This window comes from Cyprinus carpio, chromosome B18 (genome assembly GCF_018340385.1).
Source record: "Cyprinus carpio isolate SPL01 chromosome B18, ASM1834038v1, whole genome shotgun sequence".
NCBI classification, from domain to species: Eukaryota; Metazoa; Chordata; class Actinopteri; order Cypriniformes; family Cyprinidae; genus Cyprinus; species Cyprinus carpio.
This window is the reverse complement of record NC_056614.1, coordinates 22,081,849-22,109,132: the sequence shown is the minus strand read 5'-3', so window position 1 is coordinate 22,109,132 and position 27,284 is coordinate 22,081,849. Positions and strand designations below refer to the sequence as shown.

The 27,284-nt window shown below is 34.6% G+C and overlaps 2 protein-coding genes across 8 annotated transcripts in view; both read left to right on the top strand.

The window, feature by feature from the left end:
* The window catches only part of pclob (piccolo presynaptic cytomatrix protein b), an 88,479-nt gene extending 72,431 nt beyond the window's left edge, over positions 1–16,048 (top strand). For 6 of the 7 annotated variants that reach the window (XM_042744369.1, XM_042744367.1, XM_042744370.1 and 3 more), the window contains 14 exons: positions 1,925–1,992; positions 2,414–2,625; positions 2,765–2,815; positions 3,446–3,576; positions 4,574–4,600; positions 5,144–5,237; positions 6,442–6,513; positions 6,784–7,045; positions 7,629–7,823; positions 9,479–9,584; positions 10,872–10,939; positions 12,051–12,179; positions 12,316–12,461; positions 13,211–16,048. In XM_042744369.1, coding sequence (XP_042600303.1) covers positions 1,925–1,992; positions 2,414–2,625; positions 2,765–2,815; positions 3,446–3,576; positions 4,574–4,600; positions 5,144–5,237; positions 6,442–6,513; positions 6,784–7,045; positions 7,629–7,823; positions 9,479–9,584; positions 10,872–10,939; positions 12,051–12,179; positions 12,316–12,461; positions 13,211–13,354 — 1,705 coding nt within the window. In that variant the 3' untranslated portion in view covers positions 13,355–16,048. The remainder of the gene's footprint in view (positions 1–1,924; positions 1,993–2,413; positions 2,626–2,764; positions 2,816–3,445; positions 3,577–4,573; positions 4,601–5,143; positions 5,238–6,441; positions 6,514–6,783; positions 7,046–7,628; positions 7,824–9,478; positions 9,585–10,871; positions 10,940–12,050; positions 12,180–12,315; positions 12,462–13,210) is intronic. The other variant, XM_042744371.1, reaches the window with a different exon arrangement.
* Positions 16,049–22,036: 5,988 nt separating this feature from the next.
* The window catches only part of LOC109070518 (voltage-dependent calcium channel subunit alpha-2/delta-1), a 93,764-nt gene continuing 88,516 nt past the window's right edge, over positions 22,037–27,284 (top strand). Inside the window, exon 1 of the mRNA XM_042744365.1 lies at positions 22,037–22,509. Within this exon, the coding sequence (XP_042600299.1) occupies positions 22,388–22,509 (122 nt within the window). The 5' untranslated portion in view covers positions 22,037–22,387. The remainder of the gene's footprint in view (positions 22,510–27,284) is intronic.

Sequence of the window (27,284 nt, the reverse complement as noted above, 5' to 3'; positions counted from 1 at the left end):
AAAAAACAGTAAAATGAATTGAATATATTTGATCATGTCATATTTTCCTGTGATGGTAAAACTTTCAGCAACCATTATTCCAGTCTTCAGCGTCACTTGATCCTTCAGAAATCGCTCAAAATTCCTCCACTGAAAACATTTGTTCTACTTAATATTTTATTGTTGTTGTTGTTGAAACCATGATCATTTTTGTAAAATGTAAAAGTCTTTACTGTCACATTTGATCAATTAAATGTCATTGCTGAATAATTAAAATCATTTAAAGTATTTTAAAAGTATAAATTTTGATATAGAGGTGCATCTCAATGAATTAGAATGTTGTGGAAAAGTTCATTTATTTCAGTAATTCAACTCAAATTGTGAAACTCGTGTATTAAATAAATTCAATGCACACAGACTGAAGTAGTTTAAGTCTTTGGTTCTTTTAATTGTGATGATTTTTGCTCACATTTAACAAAACCCAACCAATTCACTATCTCAACAAATTAGAATATGGTGACATGCAAATCAGCTAATCAACTCAAAACACCTGCAAAGTTTTCCTGAGCCTTCAAAATGGTCTCTCAGTTTGGTTCACTAGGCTACACAATCATAGGGAAGACTGATAGTTGTCCAGAAGAAAATCATTGACACCCTTCACAAGGAGGGTACGCCACAAGTATTCATTGCCAAAGAAGCTGGCTGTTCACAGAGTGCTGTATCCAAGCATGTTAACAGAAAGTTGAGTGGAAGGAAAAAGTGTGGAAGAAAAAGATGCACAACCAACCGCTGCCTTATGAGGATTGTCAAACAAAATTGATTCAAGAATTTGAGTGAACTTTACAAGGAATGGACTGAGGCTGGGGTCAAGGCATCAAGAGCCACCACACACAGACGTGTCAAGGAATTTGTCTATAGTTGTCATATTCCTCTTGTTAAGCCACTCCTGAGGTGTCTTACCTGGGCTAAGGAGAAGAAGAACTGGACTGTTGTCCAGTGGTCCAAAGTCCTCTTTTTAGATGAGAGCAAGTTTTGTATTTCATTTGTAAACCAAGGTCCTAGAGTCTGGAGGAAGGGTGGAGAAACTCATAGCCCAAGTTGCTTGAAGTCCAGTGTTAAGTTTCCACAGTCTGTGATGATTTGGCGGTGCAATGTCATCTGCTGGTGTTGGTCCATTGTGTTTTTTTGAAAACCAAAGTCACTGAACCTGTTTACCAAGAAATTTTGAAGCATTTCATACTTCCTTCTGCTGACCAGCTTTTTGAAGATGCTGGTTTCATTATACTGCAGGATTTGGCACCTGCCCACACTGCCAAAAGCACCAAAAGTTGGTTAAATGACCATGGTGTTGGTGTGCTTGACTGGCCAGCAAACTCACCAGACCTGAACCCCAGAGAGAATCTATGGGATACTGTCAAGAGGAAAATAAGAAACAAGAGACCAAAAAAATGCAGATGAGCTGAAGGCCACTGTCAAAGAAATCTGGGCTTCCATACCACCTCAGCAGTGCCACAAACGAATCCCCTCCATGCCACGCTGAATTGAGACGGTGATTAAAGCAAAAGGAGCCCCTACCAAGTATTGAGCACATGTACAGTAAATTAACATATTTTCTAGAAGGCCAATAATTCACTAAAAAGTTATTTTTTTCTTTTTTCTTTTTTTTTTTTTTTTTTTTGGTCTTATGACGTATTCTAATTTGTTGAGATGTGAATTGGTGGGTTTTTGTTAAATGTGAGCCAAAATCATCACAATTAAAAGAACCAAAGACTTAGACTACTTCAGTCTGTGTGCACTGAATTTATTTAATACACGAGTTTCACAATTTGATTTGAATTACTGAAATAAATTAACTTTTCCATGACATTCTAATTTATTGAGATGCACCTGTATTTGGTCTTTAAGTCAGTATGCTAATATATTTGTTATCTTGATTGCTGTTTAGAGATCTAAACATGCTCTCCAACACAGAACACCCTCAACAACTTGAGCTCCATACTCAGCTGAGAACTGGTGAGTGTCTCCAACATTTTGTATTCTTCCCTTCATTCTGTGCTTACATGTCTTGCTGCCTTTAATAAGCTTTTCACGCTAAAACAAATCCCTTTAAGGTAAATCAGTTCACTCTTCAGCCATCTTGGTCATGGACAGAGTCCAAAATACTTGGACAATCTGTAAAACATTGACTAAGCTTATGTTTTACTATATTTCAGTGGCATCAAAAATGAGCTTCCAGGTCCAGCTAATATGCATGCAGCCAGTAGTATAAATGGTTATTTGCTATTTTAACTGGAAGTTGTGACTTCCTGTCTTACAGCTTTCCTTAGCATTTATTTTAACTTCAGGTCATGAATCTATGTGTTAGTATGGTATGTGCGCATCAGAATTCTTGCACTCCTAACCGTGGTTGAAATGGGTTTGTTTTGTGTTGTAGGTGAGCATCAGCGTTCTCCAGGTATAGACCCAAAGCAGCTGGCTGCAGAGCTGCAGAAGGTTTCGCAGCAGCAGGCTCCTGCCTCCGTGCTGTCTGCTCTGGAGAGAGCGGGACACTTGCACTCTGGCACCGGATCTGCCGCTTCCAGTGGGGTCCCCAGCCCTGGGCAACCCGGGTCCCCTTCAGTCAACAAGAAGCGCCATAGTAGCAAGGTGCTGTATGTGTAAAAATGTCCAGGAAGATGCCAAATACTGTATATAGAGCATATACCAAATGTTGAGTCTAAATTTTGGAACTACAAATTAGATTTAAAGCTGACATGGATTTATTTTTCATTATTTTGTTTTTCAGTCAGCAGAGGTTCTGAAGCCACAACCGCATCCAGTCACTGGTGAAATACAAGTGAGTCTGTGCACCAATTTCACAATCATCAAATTTATATGTACTGTGTAAGACTAGTCTAAAAATAATTTAAATTGCATGATTGTGTTTTGACTGTGTTTGCAACATGTAAAACATTGCCATAACCAGATTAAGTAATTATTCCCATTTCTACTTATCTGAATAAGACAGCTAAGTATATTGTTTACAATATTGTAAACATAATGTAAACATCAAGTAAATGATTTTGGAATATCTATTGTAACAGAATATCAATTTATATTTTTTATGTTATTTAGGTATTTATTTATTGTGTATACAAAACTATTTGTGCAGGATGAAAAATTGCAGAAGTGCGCAGTGTATAAGTAAAGAAAAATCAGTTTTTGAAGAAAAAAAAAGTATTTTGTTGTTTACACTGTTACTGTTCATGAATAAGAATTAATTTAAATAAATGAAAAATGCACTAAAAAGCAAAAAAATTTTTTTTTGCTTTGATTATGATCTATCAGCCTTAATGACTCACTCCAGTATTGACTGCTTTATTGAATTTAAATTACAGCCTTCCAGTGCTTATTTTACAGTGAAATTAAATCTGAATAGACTATCTATAGTATTATTGTATGTATCTCATAATGTATCTTTTCCCAGCTTCAAATCAACTACGACAGGAATATGGGCAATCTGATTGTTCATGTGCTACAAGCTAGAAACCTTGCTCCTAGAGAAAACAACGGATACACAGACCCCTTCGTTAAGGTCTATCTCTTGCCAGGGAGAGGGTAAGTATCCCTGTGCACATGATTCTGTGTGTGTGTGTGTTTGTGTGTGGACGCGTGCAAGTGTTAAAGTGATGGTAAGAGTGAAGAATGAAAGATTTAGAGAGTCTCTAGTACGTACAACGTATATTTCTTTTATGTTTGTCCTTGTCCACATATATAAATGTTGTAATTGTGGTTGATTTATTGTCTTTTTTTTTTTTTTTTTTTTTTTTTTTACTTTAATCTTGAGTCACTTAATTTAGTTCCTTTACCCTTTTTCTGGAATAGCTCCTGTTATTGTTTTACTCTTGGTCTTCTAAAAAAATATGTTAGACTGAATGCACTGTAAGTCGCTTTGGATAAAAGCGTCTGCTAAATGCATACAGTAAATGTAATGTAAGTTCATAAAAAGCACTTTTTTCTACAATATCAAGTGCGCCTCTAGCTCCGTTGTACCCCTTTACAAAGTATTCCGTAATAATAACAATGGAATGAAAATGTAAAAAATTATTCATGCTGGATGACGGAAAAAAATAAATAAATTGTTACTGATAAAAACTTGTATGTCAAGTGGGCTTAAAGGTCTCCTATCCTGGACAGAAGTCCTCACCTCTTTAGTACAGAAATTACTTATTGGAAGGCTAAAGTGGAAGAGATCTTCCTTAGAGAAGTCAATTTTTATTAGCTTAGCCTTCCTCTCTTAGCACGCTACCTAGTAATCAAGCTCAGTGTCTCGGACTGAGGAGACAGCTCAATCGATATGGCTTCCACCAGTATGGGGTGTGTAATGCTATATCTGCCATCTCCTAATGGCCAAATCTGCAGTGTTTATGAGATTAGTTCCTATTACCTGCACAAATGATCCTTTTGTCTGGCTCTAAAAGCCCCACAGCCACGACTCCATCTGGACCACGTTTTTGAGGGGTTTCTGCCTACCCTTCCTTGGATTCTCTGACTGTTGTCTGTTTGTCTGTCTACTTTTACTTTGCATTCCATACAAATCTCCGGAATGGTTCAGCCAAGTCATGGTTGTCCAGAACGCAAGGTAGCGTGGTGTTTCTTTTTCTTTTCATTTTGCTTTTTCAATGGTGTGTGTGTGTGCGTGTTTGGAGTTCCTTTCTTTCATTATCTAGCTGTCATTCATGTGGTGAAGCCAACTGCGTCATCTGTGCGGTGTCTCAGATCTACCTCAAAGCAACCTCTACCTCTGAAGTTTGTTTGATGTCAATAAATTCTTGAAACGATTCCCTCAAAGTCAGTAAATATTAAGCACAGTTGTGCAACTCTACCATTGTGCAAATTCACACCAGCTCATTGTAAGAGTCTAGTGCTGCTGTATGCTTGCATAGATTGCCCATAAACTCATGTAGAAGATGGAATTTTTCCACATTTTAGTCTGTGATCTGATAATGTCATTATCATCATTGGTGGCATGGACTGTAGATGCATCGGTGTTGCCTCTTGTGAGGTCATCTCTTTATAAAACTCCGCTAACCTCAAGTGTGGCTATAAATATGCTACATAAACATTTGAAATCCATCCAATTTTATTGCTCCTTGTATCCTGTCTCCACATGATAACCTCACAGTGCTGAGAACAAGAGAAGGATTAAGTATGTCCAGAAGACTCAGAACCCAGAGTGGAACCAGACTGTCATTTATAAAAACATCCATCTGGAGCAGGTAAGTACGACAAACATTATTATATATGTATTTTTATTATTATTATTATATATATACACTACTGTGTAAAAGTTAGGGACACATTTAAGGAAAGACATAATGTTACAAAATATTTATATTTCATGAAAATGTGCATCTTTTGATTTATATTATTAAAAATATTCTATACATTTATATTTACTCTAAATTTTTTGTTTTCATATGTATCACTGTAACTTTATAGTGGTTCTGTACCTATGCATTTTCTTATAAATGATCAGATTTTATAAAGTTATTTCCTATTTAAAAAATATAAATTCAGTTTCAAAACATTAGCTAGTTCTGCTTATCTCTTCTAAAAGATAATATTTCTATATTCAGTTCCTATATAGTTATTTCCTTTTTGGGGACCATAAATTTGAGTTCAAACAAATTGTTTCAAAATATTAGCCAGTTCTCTTATCTCTTCTAAAAGATCATATCTATATGAAAACTTCTCCCTGTGTGTGTTTTTCTCTCTATTTTTCTCTCTTTTTACTATTTTTTTACAATTCATCTTTCATCTCACTCTAGCTATGAATAAGATTATGGCCTATATAGTCAAAGGAAGGTGAGCGTGATTTCACTAAGTACAACATGTTCCTGGATCAACATCCTTGTTGATCCTGGAACATCATTCCAATCAACCAATCAGAATAGAGAGATAACTTTTCAGGAAATGTCAGTTTTAGGCTTACAATCAAGGTTAGGTGCTTCTACACCCTTGTTAACCAGCTATCATTTCCCTCTGATTTTAGGAATAAATTATGGGTAAGGTTAGGTTTAGGGGTAGGGACTGGGTTAAGTCTGTATTTTTGGACAGTAATGTTGATCCAGGAACATGTCTTACTTGGCAAAATCACGGCGGCCGTCAAAGGAATATGCACAGATCTTTTTACATGTAATTAAATTAGTCAAAAACACAAGGGAAGTTACATCACAATCACATCCCCCATGTGTCCCGTTTTTTCAATCCAAATTTGGCATTCCTTGCTTGAAAACTCTGAAAGTTGACCCAGTTTTGTTGTCATTGCTATGCTGTTTACTGAGTCACAGATTTCATGTTAAAAGATGTTTATGCCTTGATGAATTATGTCTTTTTTTCTTGCATCTGACTGAAAATGTGTGTGTGTGTGTGTGTGTGTGTGTGTGTGTGTGTGTGTGTGTGTGTGTGTGTTTGACTCAGCTGAAGAAGAAAACTCTGGAGGTTACTGTGTGGGATTATGACAGATATTCCTCAAATGATTTCCTGGGAGAAGTGAGTGTTATAAGATAAAAGTGTCATTCCGTGCACACACACACACTATGGCAGAGATAAACATCATTTGCATAATTCCTTAGATGTGATTTAATGTTAGCTAACATTTTGTCTTCTCTACCAGGGTTTATTGTTACGAAATTTGTTATTAAGTCAGTTTTTGTTTCTGTCAGTATCTGTTTATATTATTATCCACCAAAGAACAGTTTATAGAAAACAGACATTTCTATGAAGTCAGATGAGTAACACATTTTTAATAATTTTTTTTAGGTGCTCATTGATCTCTCAAACACAGCTCAGCTGGATAACACGCCTCGCTGGCACCCTCTAAAGGAGCAAAGCGAGAGTATTCACCATGGAAGAACCCACCCTCCACAGGGGCCCAGCGGCTCTGGGGGACTCGGAGGTCAGGGAGGCCCTGGAGAGCCAGGAGGTTCTGGAGGTCAAGGAGGGCAACCAGGGAACCAACAGTCCCCTAAAACTTCTGTCATCAAGAGCCGAAGTCATGGCATTTTCCCTGACCCTGCTAAAGGTAGGTAATGCATGATAAACAAAAATACACACAGGAATCACACAGGTGGTAAATAGTGCAACTTGTTTTAGTATACCATTCAAAAGTTTGGAACCAGTACATTTTATTTATTTATTTTTTTTCAGTCACCAAAGCTGCATTATTGGAATTGTAAAATAACTGCCTTCTATTTTAATAGAATTTAAAATTAAATTTATTCCTATTATGCAAAATCAGTTGATCCTTTAAAAATAATGTTAATATGCTGATTTGGTGCTCAAGAAACATTTCTTACTTTATTAATGTTGAGAATAGTTGTACTGTTTAATATCTTTGTAGAAACCATGATAAAAAAATTAAAAAAAATCCTCAGGATTCTTGACAAATACTGTAGAAAGTTCAAAAGAACTCTTGTTTATTTGAAACAGAAACCTTTTGTAAAATTACAATGTCTTTACTGTCACTTTTGATCCATTTAATGCATCCTTGTGGAATAAAAGTATTCATTTCTTTTGAAACAAAAACATCTTTGAACAGGAGATGAATGGTTTAACATTTGGGATCAGTTCTGGATTAATAGAGAGCATGTACTCTATGTTCACAGACACACAGGTCCCTACAATAGAAAAGTCTCACAGTAGTCCTGGCAGCTCCAAATCTTCCTCTGAGGGTCACTTGCGCTCCCACGGCCCCTCACGCAGCCAGAGCAAAGGCAGCGTCACTCAAGCCCACCTGGAAGAAGCTGGGAACGCCATCGCTGCAGCTGAGGCTGCAGTGCAACAGGCCCGATTCCAGCCAAGTAACCCTTACTACTTCACATGAGCTCACAGCCTATCTGTTCTCTGTCTTTCTTTCTTCCTTTCTGTCTGCCCTCTCGTTCTCGCACTCTTCCGCTATTTCTTTTCCATTCCCTCTCATCCTCACCTTTCTGACACATTTTTTCATTTAGTTTAGTTTTTGTTTTCATCATTTTATGTTGATGAATTAAAGCCTACACCTAAAACCACTAAATGAAAACATATAACTTAATATTAAATAATCAAGCAAATAGAAAATATCTTATTAACTATTCAAGTAATAGTTGGCCCAAAATTGAAAATTTGCTGAAAATTTACTCATCCTCAGGTGATCTAAGATGTAGATGAGTTTGTTTCTTCATCAGAACAGATTTGAAGAAATTTCATTAAATCACCTGCTCATCAATGGATCCTCTGCAGTGAATGGGTGCCAAACAGCTGATAAAAACAATAATCAACAATAATCCACCAGTAATCCACACAAGTCTATCTATATTATATAATATTGCTTTCTCCGGTAAAAATAACTCTAATTCTGACGGCACCCATTCACAATCCACTGGCGAACAATTGATGTAACGCTTATTTTCGGTTTAGATGACAAAATAAACTCACCTACATCCTGGATGGCTTGAGGGTGAGTACATTTTTGAAATATGAATTATTGGGTGAACTATTCCATCAAAAAAAGTGGCAAAATAGATTATAAAGGTCTTAATTTTTAATAAAGCCTATAAAACCCTAAATTATTTAAACTACCAATGTCTGTTAAACTCCCATCCGTAAATTGAATATCACAAACCTGCCTTCAGCTGTAGTAAAACTTGGGTTAGCAATTAAAGATTTTATTTCCCAGATAAAATTTCATGCCAGACATTCAGGTTTAGTGTTTCTTTGTAATACAGCCAATTTTGTAGTAGCAGAGGAGGCATTTGTTGCATTAAAAAAAAATCCCTTAAAGTACAGCACAAACCTTTCCTGCCGTGATAGAGATGCTAATTTTGTAAAACACTTCACACTGACATCCAGAGCATGATGAACCCCTCTGTTACCTCATTACCCCTTGCAAGTAAAATCCCAGGCCCTTACCCCCAAATCAAACCCATATCTATCTCCGCATGACTGTGGTGTGTAAAAATCATGAGCTGGTTTCATGTGAGGGCAACTATGCAATCTCTGGATGAGTCCGTGTAGAGACAGCCCCATCTAAAGGCAGAACTGGCCCCATACTGATCATACAACATCTTCCAGCCAATGAGAACAAAGTATCAAGTCAGATGACCATCATGGAGGGATCTCTGCTAGAGGAGGTGAGAGACACGTGACTCCTCCCTCTCTCTAAATATAAGAATAAACTCAACACTAAACACACCTCCAGTATAGAAGCAAAACACCAAAATGTTTAAATCTAAAAACAAGGCAGCCATGATATTTGCATAAAAATCTATTCTGATTTTGAACCAATGTTGAATGTTATTTTAAAAAGAGTGCATTAACTTTCATTTCACTGTGATGGTGTCTTTTTTTTTTTTTTTTCTCTTATCTTTTCTGTCCATATATAACTTTGTGTGCAAAGTGCATACCCATTCTTTTTGCATAAATTGCATAATATGGCTGATGACTAATCATCTGTTTGTGTGTTTGTGTTTTTCTACAGATAAAACAAAACACAGAATGATTGATGGGGATGCATACACTCTGGACAGTGAAGAAAACATGGGCACTAACACTGTGGACAGTGCCATATTTCAGGTCCCTCAGCTGTAAGTTTGCCTGTTACCTCCTGTAATTGTAATTAATCTGTATTCTGTGGATTTGAGTGTATCCAGCGGACTGATAAATTGATATGTTGGATGATATTTGGCTGTTCTGAGATTATCTGCATTGGCCTATAACCATGCAGGGCTGTGTTTCCCAAAAACATTGTAAGTCTAAGATCATTGTAGCTCCACTGGTTTCAATGATAGATTTATGATGCTTGGATTAACAGAGTGATAGTGCCACCAGTTTTGCCAAAGTATATTGCACATTTTTTGTTTGTTTATTTTAATAATCTTTGAATGAATTCTGAGTAAAAATTGTGTGAAATACATGTTGTGACACTAACCTTTTTTTTTTTTTTTTTTTTAGATTTGAGTATATATATTTTGCTTTTAATCAACAAAAGAGACAATAAATCAAAGAGCTGTGTCCAAATTTGTTGAGACCACTAGTGAAAATGTTCTATTTTAATAATAAGTAATTTTATTTAAAATTATGATTATATTGAGATTAAATTAAATAAGAAACCACTTTTTAAAACTTGTGTCAGTATTGTTAATGTTAAAGGTTAATGCATTTATTTAAACAAAAATCTAGTAAAAATAGTAATATTTTGAAATATTATAGTTTAATATAACTGTTTTTTTTTATTAAAAAAAGTCATTCTAATATGCTGATTTGGTGCTTAAATATTTAAATATTTATTTTTATTATCAGTTGTGTGTTTAATATTTTTCTGTGAATGTGGTAATTTTTTTCTGTTCAGGATATATATTATATATATATATATATATATATATATATATATATATATATATATATATATATATATATATATATATATATATATTTATTTATCAATGGAAATGTCAAAAGAACAGCATCTATAACATTTATAACATCATTTGTAACATTATAAATGTCTTTACTGTCACTTTTGATTAATTCAATGTTATTGCTGAACAAATTAATATTAATTAAAAAAGAAAACTTACTGACCCCAAAGTTTTTGTGTTATCATAATTTTAGAGAACATTTTGAATGAAAAATGTAATGAAATTTTTAGATTCTGAGATATTTCTTATTAATTTTATGTAATATTTCTTTATTTTAATAAAAAAAAGAAAAAAAAAACTTTATTTGCAAGTTTAAATAAGATTTGAAATGTATTTTTTTTTTTTAACTACAACTGTATATATGTCCGAATTAAAAAACCCAAATAGTTGACATCTAATCTTGTATACCCAAATAGTAAAAAGTTGTAGTTCTCACACTTTTCTTCTCATCAGGAAAAACATTCCGAATGGAACAGATAAAATCAGAGGACTTGAATCTATGAACCTGTCTGATTCAGAAGGTAACAATCTGTTTTATATTGCAGTTTCATTTTCACGTTCAGTTCACACGCAGTCTACTTTTAGATGTTTCCGTGCTCATAGCAGTGAACCTCATGAGAACAAAATAAAATTGGCAAACTGAGTGTCATAATAGAGCTTTGAACCATGTTCTACAGGTCAGGTTCACCCCTGAGGTTGAATTAGTGCTTGTCTGAAAGCTGTTGAGGAGACTAAGAACTTGTTAGACAGAGGAAAACAGCAGTCATCCCCTTCTGTTCCGCTCTACTGTGTCACTGCCATACACTGCTGAATAATTCATCACAGCACAGGGTGTGTTTTTGTTGCTGTCAAAGGACACAGATGTCTGCACAACAAAACATGGACTCTAAGTTTGTCATGAGCATGGCAAAGTGTCAAAAGTGCATTACTAAACATTTTTGTTTATCTTTGTACAACATAATGAACATTACACAAAACATTGTTTTGTGTTTAGTTTGCCACTGATGTCTTGTTCTGTAATCTATTTCGGTATACTGCTCCATGTTTTATATCATATAAATATATATTTTGTATTAACAGTTAAAGATTTTGCCTGCTTGGGTTCCCAGCTGTTCCATTCTGCTCAGTGTAAAATTGTAATTCCACACCTGCCCACTAGAGGTCACCACTTATATTAACTTATATTGAACAAATGACAACATACAGCAACATTTCAGCCCTTCAACAAGAGAAAAATCATTTAAATTTGATTAGACAACAAATATATTAAATAGAATGTTTTTTTATATATTTTATCTGTCTGTCTATCTATCTATCTGTCTGTCTGTCTGTCTGTCTGTCTGCCTGCCTGCCTATCTATCTATCTATCTATCTATGTAGCCTATATCTATCTATCTATCTATGTAGCCTATATCTATCTATCTATCTATATTTATTGACTATCTATTTTTTTTTTTTTTTTTTTTTTTTTTGTCTGTCTGTCTGTCTGTCTGTCTGTCTGTCTGTCTGTCTGTCTGTCTATCTATCTGTCTGTCTGTCTGTCTATCTATCTGCCTGTCTGTCTGTCTGTCTGTCTCTCTGTTTGTCTGTCTGTCTGTCTGTCTATCTATCTGCCTGTCTATGGCTGTGTAGGTAAGATGATGGGTGAGATCAAGGTTGCTCTGAAGAAGGAAATGAAGACTGAAGGAGAGCAGCTGGTTCTTGAGGTCCTGCAGTGTAGAAACATCACCTACAAGTTCAAATCTCCAGACCACCTACCAGGTAATGAAACTTTCCTCAAACACAACCTCAAAAATGACACTGATATATGAATATTGCAGTCAAGATAAGTGAAATGTCCATTGAGAAAGACGCTGATAGAGTATTTGAATCTGTAATATTTCAACTGTCTTTGTAGACTTGTATGTAAAGCTTTATGTGGTGAATGTGGCAACTCAAAAGAGGATCATAAAGAAGAAGACCAGAGTGTGTCGCCATGACAGAGAGCCATCATTCAATGAGACATTTCGTTTTAACCTGAATCCCGTTGGCCACTCTATTCAGGTGAGAGAAATTATAAACTGAGGCAAATTTAAAATGACGGACAGGCGGTATATACATAGGCTATATATATATATATATATATATATATATATATATATATAGCTATATATATATATATATATATTTCACAATCCAAGACGACAACCAATCTACGGAGAGGAAGTCCAAATAAATGACTTCATATAATGTGTGTGTGTGTGTGTGCCATTTAAAATTTGGGGTCGTAAGATGTTTTTGAAAGAAGTTTTTTTCTGCACATTAAGGCTGCATTTATTTGATAGTAAATACAATAGAAACATGAATATTGTGAAATGCTATTACAATTTAAACCCCCCCCCCCCCCCCCCCCAATCTATTTTAAAATGCAATTTATTCCTGTGATGCAAAGCTGGATTTTCAGCATGATTACTCTAGTGTCCTTCAGAAATCATTCTAATATACTGATTTGATGCTCAAAAACATTTCTTATTATTATCAAGTTTAAAAAGTTGTGCTGCTTAATATTTTTGTGAAAAGCCTGATACATTTTTTTCAAGATTATTTTTTTTTTTGATGAATAGAAAGCATTTTATTTAAAATTTTTACTGTCACTAAATAAAAACATTCATTTCAAATATGTATGAATTAAATAAATAATCTTACTGACCCCAGACTTTTAAACGATAGCGTATGTATTATATTATTGAAATTATTTCCTCCAACTTTCTGTTTACCATTTCTCCTGTCTTTTATCCCCTTCCTCTTCACAGCTGTTCCTGGTGTCAAATGGGGGGAAGTTTATGAAGAAGACCCTGATTGGTGAGGCCTACATCTGGCTGGACAAAGTGGACATGCGTAAGCGGGCGGTCAGCTGGCACAAGCTAGTTGCCACCACCAATCAAACGCAGCCATAATCACATGCTGTCCATCTCCTATCGGTGCCCTCCAAAAAAAGAGAAATAAAACAGTAAAAGGTGGGTTTGTGGATCTGGAATGACTGATAGATTATGGAAAGAGAAAATCAGTTGAAATGAAATACTATGACGAAGAGTTTGAGGCCATTCACCAGGATATATGTCTATTTCCACTCCCAGAGCACTGCTATTGTCTATTTGAGGGAGTCATTTCTGCAACTACATTCTACATCTAAAATATCTTAGGCATGAGCCAGTTATTACTAACAATTATTACATTTCAATGTAATTTCAGCTGTTATCACATGTCCAAATCATATATATATATTATATGATTATTATAACATTGTTTACAAGGAGATAGACATTGTTCTTGACACAATCATGTGATGTATAATGACCATATCTGACTATGTTATGCACTGTATGGAGGTTATACTGTAAGAAAGACAATCATAAATATAATGGATTCCCCTTATTGAATGCAAGATCCAGCCGTGCACAGTTCGAGATTCCTCCGTTTATAATGTCTTGAGTGTCGTCTTCAGTGTTTAGGGAATGTTGAAACTTCAGGTTGTGACTGACATTAGCTATTGGACATAGATCCATCAATCAAGTCGAGATGATCTGGTTTTCACACAATCCTCTTGATTATTTCAAGAATGGCTATTTGTTGGATGCTAAATGAGGGCGTGCTTTGTTTTTAGTGTCTCAAGCCTTTACACTGGGTTCTCTGAGGTTAAAGGGCATCTGTTTTCTGTCTAGAAGTATGACTGTACGTGTCCACGATGTGTGTTTGTTTTATGAATAGCATCTTGAAGTAAATGTCATGTTAGTTGTCAGATGTTGTCATCAATAGTCTCTGTTTTGTGACCAAGTTGTATGTGGAATCCAAATATGCAATGACAAAAAAAAAAAAAAAAAGAAAAAAAAAAAAAAAAGGAAAATAAGATATTGATGATAATTAACGTACATGAGGTTTCTGGCTCAATTGGCTCGATTGAAATCTTGATGTAACATTTGTTGTTTATTTTAATGGTGCTTGGTGTAAAGTTCAACTTTTCATGTCGGTTTAGTTCTTTTTCATTATGATCACTGCCTCTTTAACCTGCACCATATCAGTAAATAGTTACACTAGTATGTGCCATTGATGGATAAAGGCACGTGTTTTTGTCTGTCTAGGATCTCAACACCAGACAGTAATTTTCTATCTTAACAGTCAGTGTTTTCATTATTAATATCAGTGGACATATTTCATACATGGAAACAGATTGTATTGTAACCTGGCTTATAAAATGTACAATAATGTTTCCATATGATTTAATCTGCATCTTGCACAGCTGGTGCACAGATGTACCTGAATATAAGGTTGCTGTCGTAGTAAGATGAACTATCGTGTGCCAACCTGATGTTTTAACCAAATCCACTGGTTCTGTTTGGGTAAATCTATGCAACATGGATTATGTTCTTTGACTGCATAAACCTTAACATGCGACATCAAGCGAGTGTCTGAATATATGTATATCTGTTAAAGAAAAGAAAAAAAAAAGAAATTAATTATATGAATATTGTATAGTGTTTATTTTTATTTATTTATTTTTTTATTTATTTATTTATTTATTTATTTATTTTTTACTTCCTCTTTATGGCACAGTACATATTATTCATATGTACTTTACGTTATTGTTTTCATAGGTTTCTAAATTTCATCATGTTACATTTTATATATATATATATATATATATATATATATATATATATATATATATATATATATATATATATATATGCTAACAGTGTAGATGTGAAACATAATAATGCATATTTTATGTTGGTGCATAATAATGATGGGCAATTAAAACCTGTAACAAGTGTCATCAGTTTTATTTAGATTATCACACCTTTCAAAGTGTGATTTTTTTTTTTCTTCTGTTTGTCCCTTTAAACATGCACATTGATTTCGTTTCACTTCTAAATATCATCTTTTCATTACCCCATTCCTTTTAAAATCCTGATGCGTTTGATGAATTCAGTTGCCGTAAACCGTGTGAATGTGATTTTGGTTATTTTTTGATTTTGTAAATATATAGGATATTTTCTACAAGAAGAGGTCTGAATATTTATTTGGTCTGACGTTGAGCATGTGATTGTGATCAAGGTCAAACTCTGTCTGTACATATTGTACTTGTCTAACTGTGTAAGAAAGTAATATCTGGATCTGTTTAAAATCATGTGTTTGATCAATCCATTCCAACCTGTTTGACGAAATCAACAACATCTCTCAGAATGAAAACGATACGGTTACAAAAAAAAAAAAAAAGGAAAAAAGACAACACAAAATCTCCAGTTGAATGGTTGTCTAAGAGTTTCTATGTTTTTACATAGATGTTGCATGTTTTGTTAGATGTTTGTTGATATATTTTGCCTCCAGATTCAGTTTAAAAAGAGAGAAAAATTAAACACATCATCTGAAGTTGTATGCGGACTGTAAAAATGCTTGTAAAATGAGTCTTGTTTTTCACTTCGTGTAAAAAAAAAAAAGTAGAAAAAATCTAATGTTATGGTTTTATGGTTGTCCACAGGATGTCATGAAATTATGCAAATTGTGCAGTAGAGAAAAAATATATGAAAACTAAGAAATAAAAACTTTCTCCCTGCGTCTAAATAATAAAGAATAGATTCTATTTCAAATGTGAAAATGCATTTCATTGTTTTGATTCTATGATGCTTTTGTCTTGTCGACAGTTACATGAGAAATGTTACATTTTTCATTATTATTTGATGGTTGTTTGTTGAATTCATTTATATATTGCAGAGTGCTTTGTCAGCCCTGTTTTAGGGCCATAGAACTTAGTCAGGTTATATATATATATATATATGTGTGTTTACTGTGTTTATTTATTATGTATATATAAATACACACATAAAAAATATATTTTGAAAATATTTCCATGTGTATATTTATATTCATATAATTGATATTATAAATAAATATTTTAAATGTACAAACTTAACATATTTTTCTTAAATGTATACATGCATGTGTGTGTATTTATATATATCTAATAAATATACACAGTACACACACACATTATGTAAACATAAACTTGTATTTTGGATGTGATTAATCACGATAAATCGTTTGACAGCACTACACACACACACACACACACACATATGTATTATGTGGTCATTAAGTTTTTTTAAATTATAAAAAAAAATAGATGATTAGATTATTAATAATGAATTATTTTTTTCAAAATTTTATTTCAAAATGATTTTAAATAAATGTTTGTTTATTTTTGTTAATCAAAAAAAAAATAATAATAATAATCCAGAGAAGCACTAAATCTTCCTATTAGAATGATTTCTGAAGAATCATGTGACACTGAAGACTGGAGTAATGATGCTGAAAATTAAGATTCATCATAGGAATAAATTATATTTTAAATTATAATATTTCACTATATATATATATTTTTTTATGAATGTAGCTTGCAGTTAGGGGCCTATAACAAGGAGATTACAATCACATTAGCTACCGAGAATGGTTTAGGATTACTAAAAAGTACTTAATTGCTACATTTGTTCATTTTATCGTTTTTCTCCCCGTTTTGAGGCAAAATACTGTGTATAATTGAATGATTTTGTATTTATAGTGTTTGGCCAGCAGATGGCGATATAATAATTCTAATAATTACACAGGAAGTACCTCAGAGACTAGCCATACTGTATTCCTGAAAAGAAGTTCAACAACTTGATTATCTTAACATTTGTGTTAGCTGTATGATTCTGTTTATGAAACGAGAGAATCAGTATTTTGAGATATATGGTTCGGGCTGACCCATTATTTGAACTTTAACAAGCATGAACATATTTACTAAGTAAAAGAGGAAATGAGGGAGAAAGATGGACTCTGACTCATCCGAGCCTCGTTATCCTCTCAGCATTTTTGTCAGGGCTAAATTAAAGAACTCAAGGCGGCGTTACCAGAACGATAACAAGTACTGCCACCACACAAAGAAACTACCACTCACCAGTATAGCCTCAGGTTTGTTTCAAAGCAGGAGCAACAAGAACCACCGACTGTGAGAGAAGTGTAAGCATCTTTTCTCTCTCTGGGTAATGTGAGGCAGGGCATGTTGCCATGGAGACGAGGGTACAGGGGTAGGAGGACCCAGGGGAGCGATGTAGCTCGGATAGCAGGATGTGCTAGCGAGTGTGTGATCCTCATCATCCACAGTTCAGCAGAACGTGATAAATGCTTGTTTTCGATCCGTCTAATCAGCCAGATTTACTCGGTAATACTGTGCAAATGAGAACGCTTTCCCTGAAAATCGAACGAACACCGCTCACGATTTTTAGCTCAATAGCCGTCGCAGAACTGCTTTGACAAACGTCTTATATCTAAAGTTAATTAGCGTTCTCAAAACTCTCCCAGGAGGCAATGCTGTGTTTTGTTTCAGGCCTAATCAACGCGTAGCTAGAGTTAGTTTCTTTTGTTAGGCTACATCATTTCGCTTTGCTACTTACTACACTGCAAAAAAAAAAAAAAAAAAAAAAAAATTAGGGAAAGTTTTTACTCAGATATTGCTAGTAAATTCACAAAAAATATTACAGTACAGTGTACTGTACTGTTAGATGTATTATTCAAATCCAGTTTTATTTTTTTATTAATTCAATTATTTATTTAAATCATTTTTATTTAACTGTACTTTTTTTGTAAATTTTATTTGTTTTTTGAAACTATTATTATTGTTGTTGTTGTTGTTGTTGTTGTGTATCGAATCAAATTTATTTTAAAATCTTATTTATTTATTTATTTTGTTGTTTAAACTTCACAAACGACATAGAACCAGGGTTATTATAGTTAACTGAAATTAAACCTAAAATTAAAAATGTGAAAAATGTTGTTACTTCAACATTATAAAATAATTATAAAATAAATTATATATATAAACCCGATTCCAAAAAAGTTGGGACACTGTACAAATTGTGAATAAAAACAGAATGCAATGATGTGGAAGTTTCAAATTTCAATATTTTATTCAGAATACAACATAGATGACATATCAAAAGTTTAAACTGAGAAAATGTATAATTTTAAGGGAAAAATAAGTTGATTTTCAATTTCATGGCATAAACACATCTCAAAAAAGTTGGGACAAGGCCGTGTTTACCACTGTGTGGCATCCCCTCTTCTTTTTATAACAGTCTGCAAACGTCTGGGGACTGAGGAGACAAGTTGCTCAAGTTTAGGAATAGGAATGTTGTCCCTTTCTTGTCTAATACAGGCTTCTAGTTGCTCAACTGTCTTAGGTCTTCTTTGTCACATCTTCCTCTTTATGATGCGCCAAATGTTTTCAATGGGTGAAAGATCTGGACTGCAGGCTGGCCATTTCAGTACCCGGATCCTTCTTCTACACAGCCATGATGTTTTAATTGATGCAGTGTGTGGTCTGGCATTGTCATGTTGGAAAATGCAAGGTCTTCCCTGAAAGAGACGACGTCTGGATGGGAGCATATGTTGTTCTAGAACTTGGATATACCTTTCAGAATTGATGGTGCCTTTCCAGATGTGTAGGCTGCCATGCCACACGCACTCATGCAACCCCATTCCATCAGAGATGCAGGCTTCTGAACTCAGCGCTGATAACAACTTGGGTTGTCCTTGTACTCTTTAGTCCGGATGACATGGCGTCCCAGTTTTCCAAAAAGAACTTCAAATTTTGATTCGTCTGACCACAGAACAGTTTTCCATTTTAAATTAGCCTTGGCCCAGAGAAAACGCCTCCGCTTCTGGATCATGTTTAGATATGGCTTCTTTTTTGACCTTTAGAGTTTTAGCCGGCAACGGCGAATGACACGGTGGATTGTGTTCACCGACAATGTTTTCTGGAAGTATTCCTGAGCCCATGTTGTGATTTCCATTACAGTAGCATTCCTGTATGTGATGCAGTGTCGTCTAAGGGCCCGAAGACCACGGGTATCCATTATGGTTTTCTGGCCTCTTATTGCTACCTGTCCCAACTTTTTTGGAATGTGTAGCTCTAATGAAATCCAGAATGAGCCAATATTTGGCATGACATTTCAAAATGTCTCACTTTCAACATTTGATATGTTATCTATATTCTATTGTGAATAAAATATAAGTTTATGAGATTTGTAAATTATTCCATTCCTTTTTTGCTCACAATTTGTACAGTGTGCCAACTTTTTTTTAATCGGGTTTATATGTATATATTAAACTTGTTTATATATAAACAACTTGTTTTACATCCTGCTTTCATTTAGTTTAATTTGATGTTCCAAAACTAAAACTGGATTGAGTGAATGAAAATAAATAAATAAATAAATACTATGACCTATTAAAAAAGAAAAAGAAAAAAATCCTAAAAATCACAAAAAGACATAACAAAATATTAATATATATATATATATATATATAATATATATATATATATATATATATATATATATATAGAATTTATAATTCAAATGAAAACGGAACACATAAAAATAAAAACTAATTCAAAATATTAATAAAAACTCTAAAAGTATCTTGATTATATAAAATAATAGTGTCTAGCAATGCCTTGCACCCCTCTAATTTGAAAACCCCTGGTCTAGACAAACAGCTAGAGAATCTCCTGTCGACATTTAACAAGCTCGGTCATTAGCTTTTACTGAACAGCCCACGGTCAAGCCACAGGCGCGCTCGCAAACACACCAACACTCTGCCGGCACATAAAGAGTTTCATCCACAAATGCACCTGGAAGGTCCTCGGAAATGCTTTTAATGCACATTGATGTCTAATACACTTCACCGCCAGAGCCTCTTGTGTGCAGGCCCGACCCCATAAACACAGAGCTGTCTGAAAAGAGTTGGGTGAACACATTAAACTGGTAGCAAGCAAAGTGCACATGCACTCCGCTTCCCAGCATCCTTTAATCATCGGCTGGGCCGTGCATAAGAGGAAAGAGGTCACAACAGTGCTGTCTATTTAAGACCTATTGGGAGTTTTAATGAGAAAGTGTGTTTTTGATGATGGGACGGCATCTTTTCATTTAGCCGAGTGCAGGCCCAGAGCTTTTATCCTGGTTTGTTATGTAGTTAGCTACTCTTTTCTACTGAAGCTACCACAGGGTCACGCTGTATCTCTTCTCTGCAGTGGTGCATCAGTACAAAACCTCCTCTAGGCCCTATTGGATCCGCAGTTCGATGGGATGGATGGGTGCTAATGGACCTGCATACAGACCAGGGAACAAAAGCACAAGGCCTCTCCTATTATAGAGCTTGTGCTCTCTTGCAGTCTCGCGCCCTGTTGCACGCGTCTCGCTTTGACACTCGTCGTTGCCGCGGAGAGCACGGTTGCTAGGCAACGGGTGAAAGCCGAAATCCCTGGGTAACTCGCCGCTAACTGCCCCGACCTGCCTCCCATCCCTGCTCGCTGGCTTATTAACTTTATTTCATAGGGAAGGAAAAAAAAGTATCTCATTTCAACGAACATTATAGTTATATAACTCAGCTGTGATTTATAGCATTGCCTTATATTATATAAAAAAATAGGATGCTGTGCATGCAAGATATATAGACGTATGTGTTTATGAATGAGATGCATCATTCACTGATGCCCTAAATGAATAATGAATGAATATTTGTGAAAAACAAGCTAGAGAAAGCCTTTGATATTGATCAGATTCAAACAAAAGCATAAAAATGCAGTGTATTTCAGGCAATAGTTGATTAAATAGCTCACAGTGTTTGCATGTAGTTTGGGTTTGAGTTACTTTTATAATAATAATAATAATAATAATCATAAATGTTGTTGTTAAAATATAATGTGTATAATTATATTATAATGTAATAATATAAATATAAGAAATATGTTTTCATGTAGAATGTAGATGGCATTTTAATTTTCATAATGATGATGATTTTTATTATCATATAAAATGTTTGTCATTTATATAAATAACAACATATGTAAATAAGATATTTTTCATGTAGAATGATGACTACATTCAGCTGTAGCATTTTTTAAATATAATAATAATAATAATGATATTGAATAATAATTTAATTAAATAATAATATAATGTAAAATATTTACATTTATATAAAAATATCTATAAATAAAATGTTTAATGTAGAATGAAGATAGCAATGTTTTATTTAATATATTATTGTTGTTGATGTTGTTATTTTGTTGTTGTTGAATATTATTCTTTTATTATTATTAAAAAGTAATAAATAATAATTTATAGTAATAGTAGTTAAGATTTTATAAATATTTATATATTCTATCAAATAATAGATTAAACAAAAGTATTATTATTATCAGTAGTAGTAGTAGTAGTAGTAGTATTGCATATGCAGATGGTGTTAATAATATAAAATCAATGTATTTATATAGGTTGTCTGACCATAGTTTATATAAAATATCAATAAAACAAATATTTTTAACAAATCTTTGCAGTTTATTTCATTATGTGCCAAAAACTTACTGCACTCAAGTAAAAATGTAAATGTCATATCTTCTTAGTTGGCTTTCAGTGGGTATCACGGGACTTTTGTACGCGTTCTTATTTGATTTCAGGAGGGTGTTACTTAGTATGTGTTGAGGAAGCATAAGAGAAGGAGGAGGAGGAGGAGAGAGAAAGAGGGTGGGGGTGACTGGAGAGGGTTGCATTGCATGAAGATCCGATGAAAGATAGCAGGCTATTGCAATAAGAGGGCAAGAGAGAGAGGGGTGGGGGCAGAATGACGCTCATTCGGGGCTATTGATCTCTCCCTCCCCTCTATACGGGGTCAGTAGTTTGATCAGAGCGCGCGCAGGATCACACCGAAGAGCCACACACGCGCTTTTGTAACATGAAGCGGCGCGTATAGAGCTATCCAAACAGGACACTGATCACCAATCCGATCCCGTCTGTCTCTAACCTGATGACGGGAAATAATAAGATTATCCAGCAGGACAGGAGAGCGACGCGTTATATCTCTGGAGAAAAGTAACTAGTGTGGACTGACAGATGATGGTGCGCTCGAGATCAACAGATCTGGCCATGAATCCGTTCAGAATCTCCGTGCTGATGATGTTCCTCTTCGCATCTGTTCATATCTCGTGCCCATCGCAGTTCCCCAGTCCGCTCATGTAAGTACTTTGACGTTGCTGTGTGTGCAGGAGAGCGTCACAGTGTTTCAGCTGTTGATTAATACGCTTTTTTTTTCTTTCATTCTTCCGCCGTGTGTCTTTTTGAACGTGCGTAAGTGTAATTTTAAGTTTTTGTGAGTGTGTAAATCGTGCTGGATGCATAATACAAAAACTATTTATTTACTTGTGTGCAGTTAACATGAATTTATCGTATGTAATCTGTATACTTTATTTAGATGTTTGTTTCATTAGAAACAATAATTGTCTGCATATATATAACCCCAATAATGGTCAATAACGTCCAAACGCTGAAACGTACATGTAAACCTATAGACAATATATAAATTATGTTTAGTGTTGTTAAGAGGTAACGTTGTTTAACAATGCAGCAGACAAATCGATATTATGAATTATGTGAAATGATTGGGGGGAGGAGACATTATTTCCCATTATTGATTTGTTTATTAAGGCATGGAGTAATTCACTCGAAAATGACAATTCTGTCATTATTCACACACCCTCATGTTGCTCCAAACCTGTGTCACCTCCTTCTGTGAAAAAAACACAACAACAACAACAAAAAAGGTTTTTCATGTAAGTCTTTACCATGCCAGACTGCAGAACTGTTAAGATCTAAACAAAGGAAACAAAAAGGACCTTAAAGTGTTCTGTATGATTTGTGAGCGAAATCCCAAGCCTTCTGAAGTCTTCTGATTATGATCTTCACCCCCAGTGATCTTGAGAGAGTCAGAGCTGAAATATGATTTGTAAAAGAATCAGAACAATTTGTGAGCTGGTTTAACCAATTGAAAAGAACTGTATCAAAAGAATGATTCATTCACTGCTCCAGTTCTTAAAATCTGACTCAGCGATCTGTTCACAATGGTTCTTCAGCTAAAGACTCTCTTTTAGATTACTGGTGAATTTTGACAAATTAAGGTCTGTTAATCTCGCAAACATATTGTGTGTATGTGTTTAACTTTATACTGACACTAATCTTAAAGTCAAGCCAGGTTAAAGCTTTTACCTCCTGTGGTTTCCATTTCACTTTCACCTTATGTAATCTTTACCCTTGATTTAAGATTTTTCACTTTACAAATATTATTCAGAATGAGATATTTAACTGAAAATAGACTCATTATTTTACCTTGCTAAATATGTCCAGATTATTTGCCTCATTGTTACTTGAATAAAAGTTCAATGTATTGCATAACAATATTCAACAGAAGTGCATTGTTACCATGTATAGCAAACAAATGATTGTGTTTGTGAGAGACAGATGTGACCTGACAGATGGTTGAGCAATGTTCTGTTTTGAGCTGGCAAGGTTTTTGTTAACCTGATATTTAAATGAGTCTGTGTAGCATACAAGTTGTGTCTCATGCAAGAAGTGTTTAAACTGTTGTGGATGTGCATGATTGTGAATTTGCACGGAAGGCCCATTGCTGTTCCCCAGCTCAGTACATTGAGGTATTCCTGTTGTTGGCATGTTTCACAACAGATGCATCTGAGATGAATTGCCCTTTTTATCTGCACTGCTGCTTAAAAAGTGATTGTTTCACCAGGTGGCTGTGACAGCAGAACAAGAGATTTGTCAGTTTCCTCACTGTTATACAATCTTAACATGCCACAGATTTTTACATGCTTTCATAAATCTATAAACTGTCATTTCTGAATGCAGTAAAAGACAGAATTAGTGTATTTTTACATTGTGACTGTGGTCTCACATTGTGTTTTATTGCATGGGGTGAAGAGCATTAATGCAATGCATTAAGATAACGATTTGACTGATGTAGACTGATATATTTGTAATGGCCATAAAAACCCGGATATAATTGTTCAGTATAACAAGTTCTTTTGTTAAATGGGCTCTTCTGGTAGATGTCTGAGAATCTATGGCTATAATGCATTGCTTTAATATAATGAAAAAGAATGATGTGCCTCTGTGTCATTTTCAGTTGTTGAAAAGGTTTTCTTGAAAAGGTTACAGCAGAATAGTACAGTGTAAATTATAAGTTAGGGAGAAAGCTTCAAGCAATGGATCACCACAAATTGAAAATTTGCTGAAAGTTTACTCACCCTCAGGCCGTCCAGTATGTAGATGAGAATGTTTCTTCAATGGAACAGATTTGGAAAAGTTAGCGTTACATTACTTGCTCGCCATTGGATACTCTGCAGTGAATGGGTGCCATCGGAATGAGAGTCCAAACAGCTAATGAAAACATCACAAGTAATCCACACACTCCAGTCAATCAGTAAACATATTGTGAAGTGAATAGCAATTAATGTTTCTGGCTAAAATGTGAGTACTCTGTCTATAATATTGCTTTTGCTAGTGAAAGGTAGTCTTGTCTGAATCAGGAGAAAAATATGCGCAGAAAAAAGCACTGTTTACAAGCAAAACAGTTCTAAAAATGTCAGTGAATTTTAATGTGAGAGGACAACAGCTAGGTAAAACATTCTAATAATGGATTTGTTTACTACAAACACATGGCTTCTCACTTCACAAGACGTTAATTGATGGACTGGAGTCATGTGGATTGGTTGTTGTTTTATTGTGATGTTTTATCAGCTGTTTGGACTCTCATTCTGACAGCACCCATTTGCTGAAGAGAATCCATTGGTAAACAAGTGATGTAATGCCAAATATCTCCTAATCTGTTCCGATGAACTACATCTTGGATGACCTGAGGTTAGGTACATTTTCAGCAAATTTTCAGTTTTGGGTGAACTGTCCCTTTAAGATAACTTTTTCTCCTTTAAGTTAACATCTCCTTTAGTTGTGAGAGATACTGTAAAGTATTAATATATGTGTATGTGTGTCAGGTTTTTTTTTTTTTTTTATAGCGCAGTGATTTTTGCATATACTGTAGCTCATTTATGCTTCCCACAGTTTTATTTCTGTCTGTTCTTGGATGTAGAACAGTTGTTGAAACCATTACTGTGGGGGAGAAAGAAAAGGTGCATCAAGACAAAAACAGCAACAAAACAAATAAATAAAACACCTTTGGCTATCCCACCCATCTGTGCCTCAGATACACTTATAAAGGAAGTGAGGGTACTCAATAACTAATCCACTCAATTTTGAGCAACATATGCCACACTGCTCCTCTGGTAGTATTAGTGCAGAAACAGGCTTTTTCGAGAGGGAACTGAGGGAGGATTCCCACAGAGAGATGACGCAGTTGATCACTGTGACTGTGTCCTCTTGACAGCCAGAGACACCTGTCCCTCAGTCCCAAACTCATCCACTTACTGACACAGAGACGCCACTCACCTGTGGAGAGGTATATGTTATGCTGTAATAAGCGGTATGTTTAGGAGCATAGTTCGCCAAAAAGGAAAATTCTATTGTTTACTCAGTCTCATTTCATTAGCTGTGCAAAGTTTGTTTTATTATTATCATTTTAAAATAGTATTTATAATAGAAGCTCTCCTAACACACAGACCAAAATCAGCATATTACAATGATTTCTGAAGGATCATGTGACACTGAAGACTTGAGTAAAGACTGTTGAAAATTCAGCTTTGTCATCACAGGAATAAATTACATTTTAAAATATATGAAATAGAAAACAGTTATTTTAAATTGTCATAATATTTCACAGCATTACTGTATTACTGAATGTTTGATACAGCCTTGGTTAGCATAGGAGGCTTCTTTCAAAACGTCTTTCTTACCCCAAACTTTGAGTTTTTGACAGACTTGTGTTGCATTTAAGGTATACATTTTATTACAGTAGTTAATTCCCTGAGAATGAAACACTGACTTTGGTGTTGCTAGTGCCATGCTCAACATTCTAAACTACAGGAATGTTTAAGCTATCCGCAACATGTTTTTAAGAAAGAAATAATAACAGGATTCTCTGAAGCGTGCAAGTTTAGTTGCATTAGAGGTTTGTTTTATCTGTCCTAACTGACCCAAGTCTGACTGCTATGGTGCCCCCTTAAAAAAATAGTTGCATGGTTCCCTAGAACCTTGCATTGTTCCCAGCAGCAACTGTTTAGTGTAAGCTTAGACATAAGTTCTTTAAAAAGAAAAAAAGCTTAGAGTCACAGATCTGTTCCCCTGTCAGATGAGTGCTAATCCTCAGCCTGTAAAGGGATTAAATAGCTTATTATAGAGGAGCGCAGGGAAATCTCTGAATGGACCTTGGAAATGGAAGTGAATGAAAGCACACATTCGCTGGAATAAACTCATTATGATCACTGTCAAATTACCTTTTTAGCAGAATTCATCTAAAGAACTGTGGCTTTTTCCTTTGATTAGACATTTTATCTTACCTACTGTACTAGACATTTCTTTTAATTCAAGATAATGCTGTTGGATGTACCTTTAAAAGATACATGAACAGTTAGGTAACACTTCACTTGAGGCCTGTATGTATTATACATTATAAAGGTTTTCTTATTGCATTAATTATGCCTCAAAATGCACCATTGTATGTTCTTATGAATAATCATGGCTACACCTTTAAAGACTGAAATACATTAAAACACATAATAATAAACCAATTTTATGCATAGTAAGAAACCTGCAAGTATTGTAGTATATTTTAACTGATTAAGATTAAGTACGTTCATTATACTGAACATCAGGCCTCAACTTAAAGGAATAGTTCACCCAAAAAATGAAAAATTGCTGAAAATGTACTCACCCTCAGGCCATTCCAGATGTAGATGATTTTTGTTTCTTCACTGGAACAGAATTGGAGAAATGTAGCTCTGTGGTGAATGGGTGCCGTCAGAATGAGAGTCCAAACAGCTGATAAAAG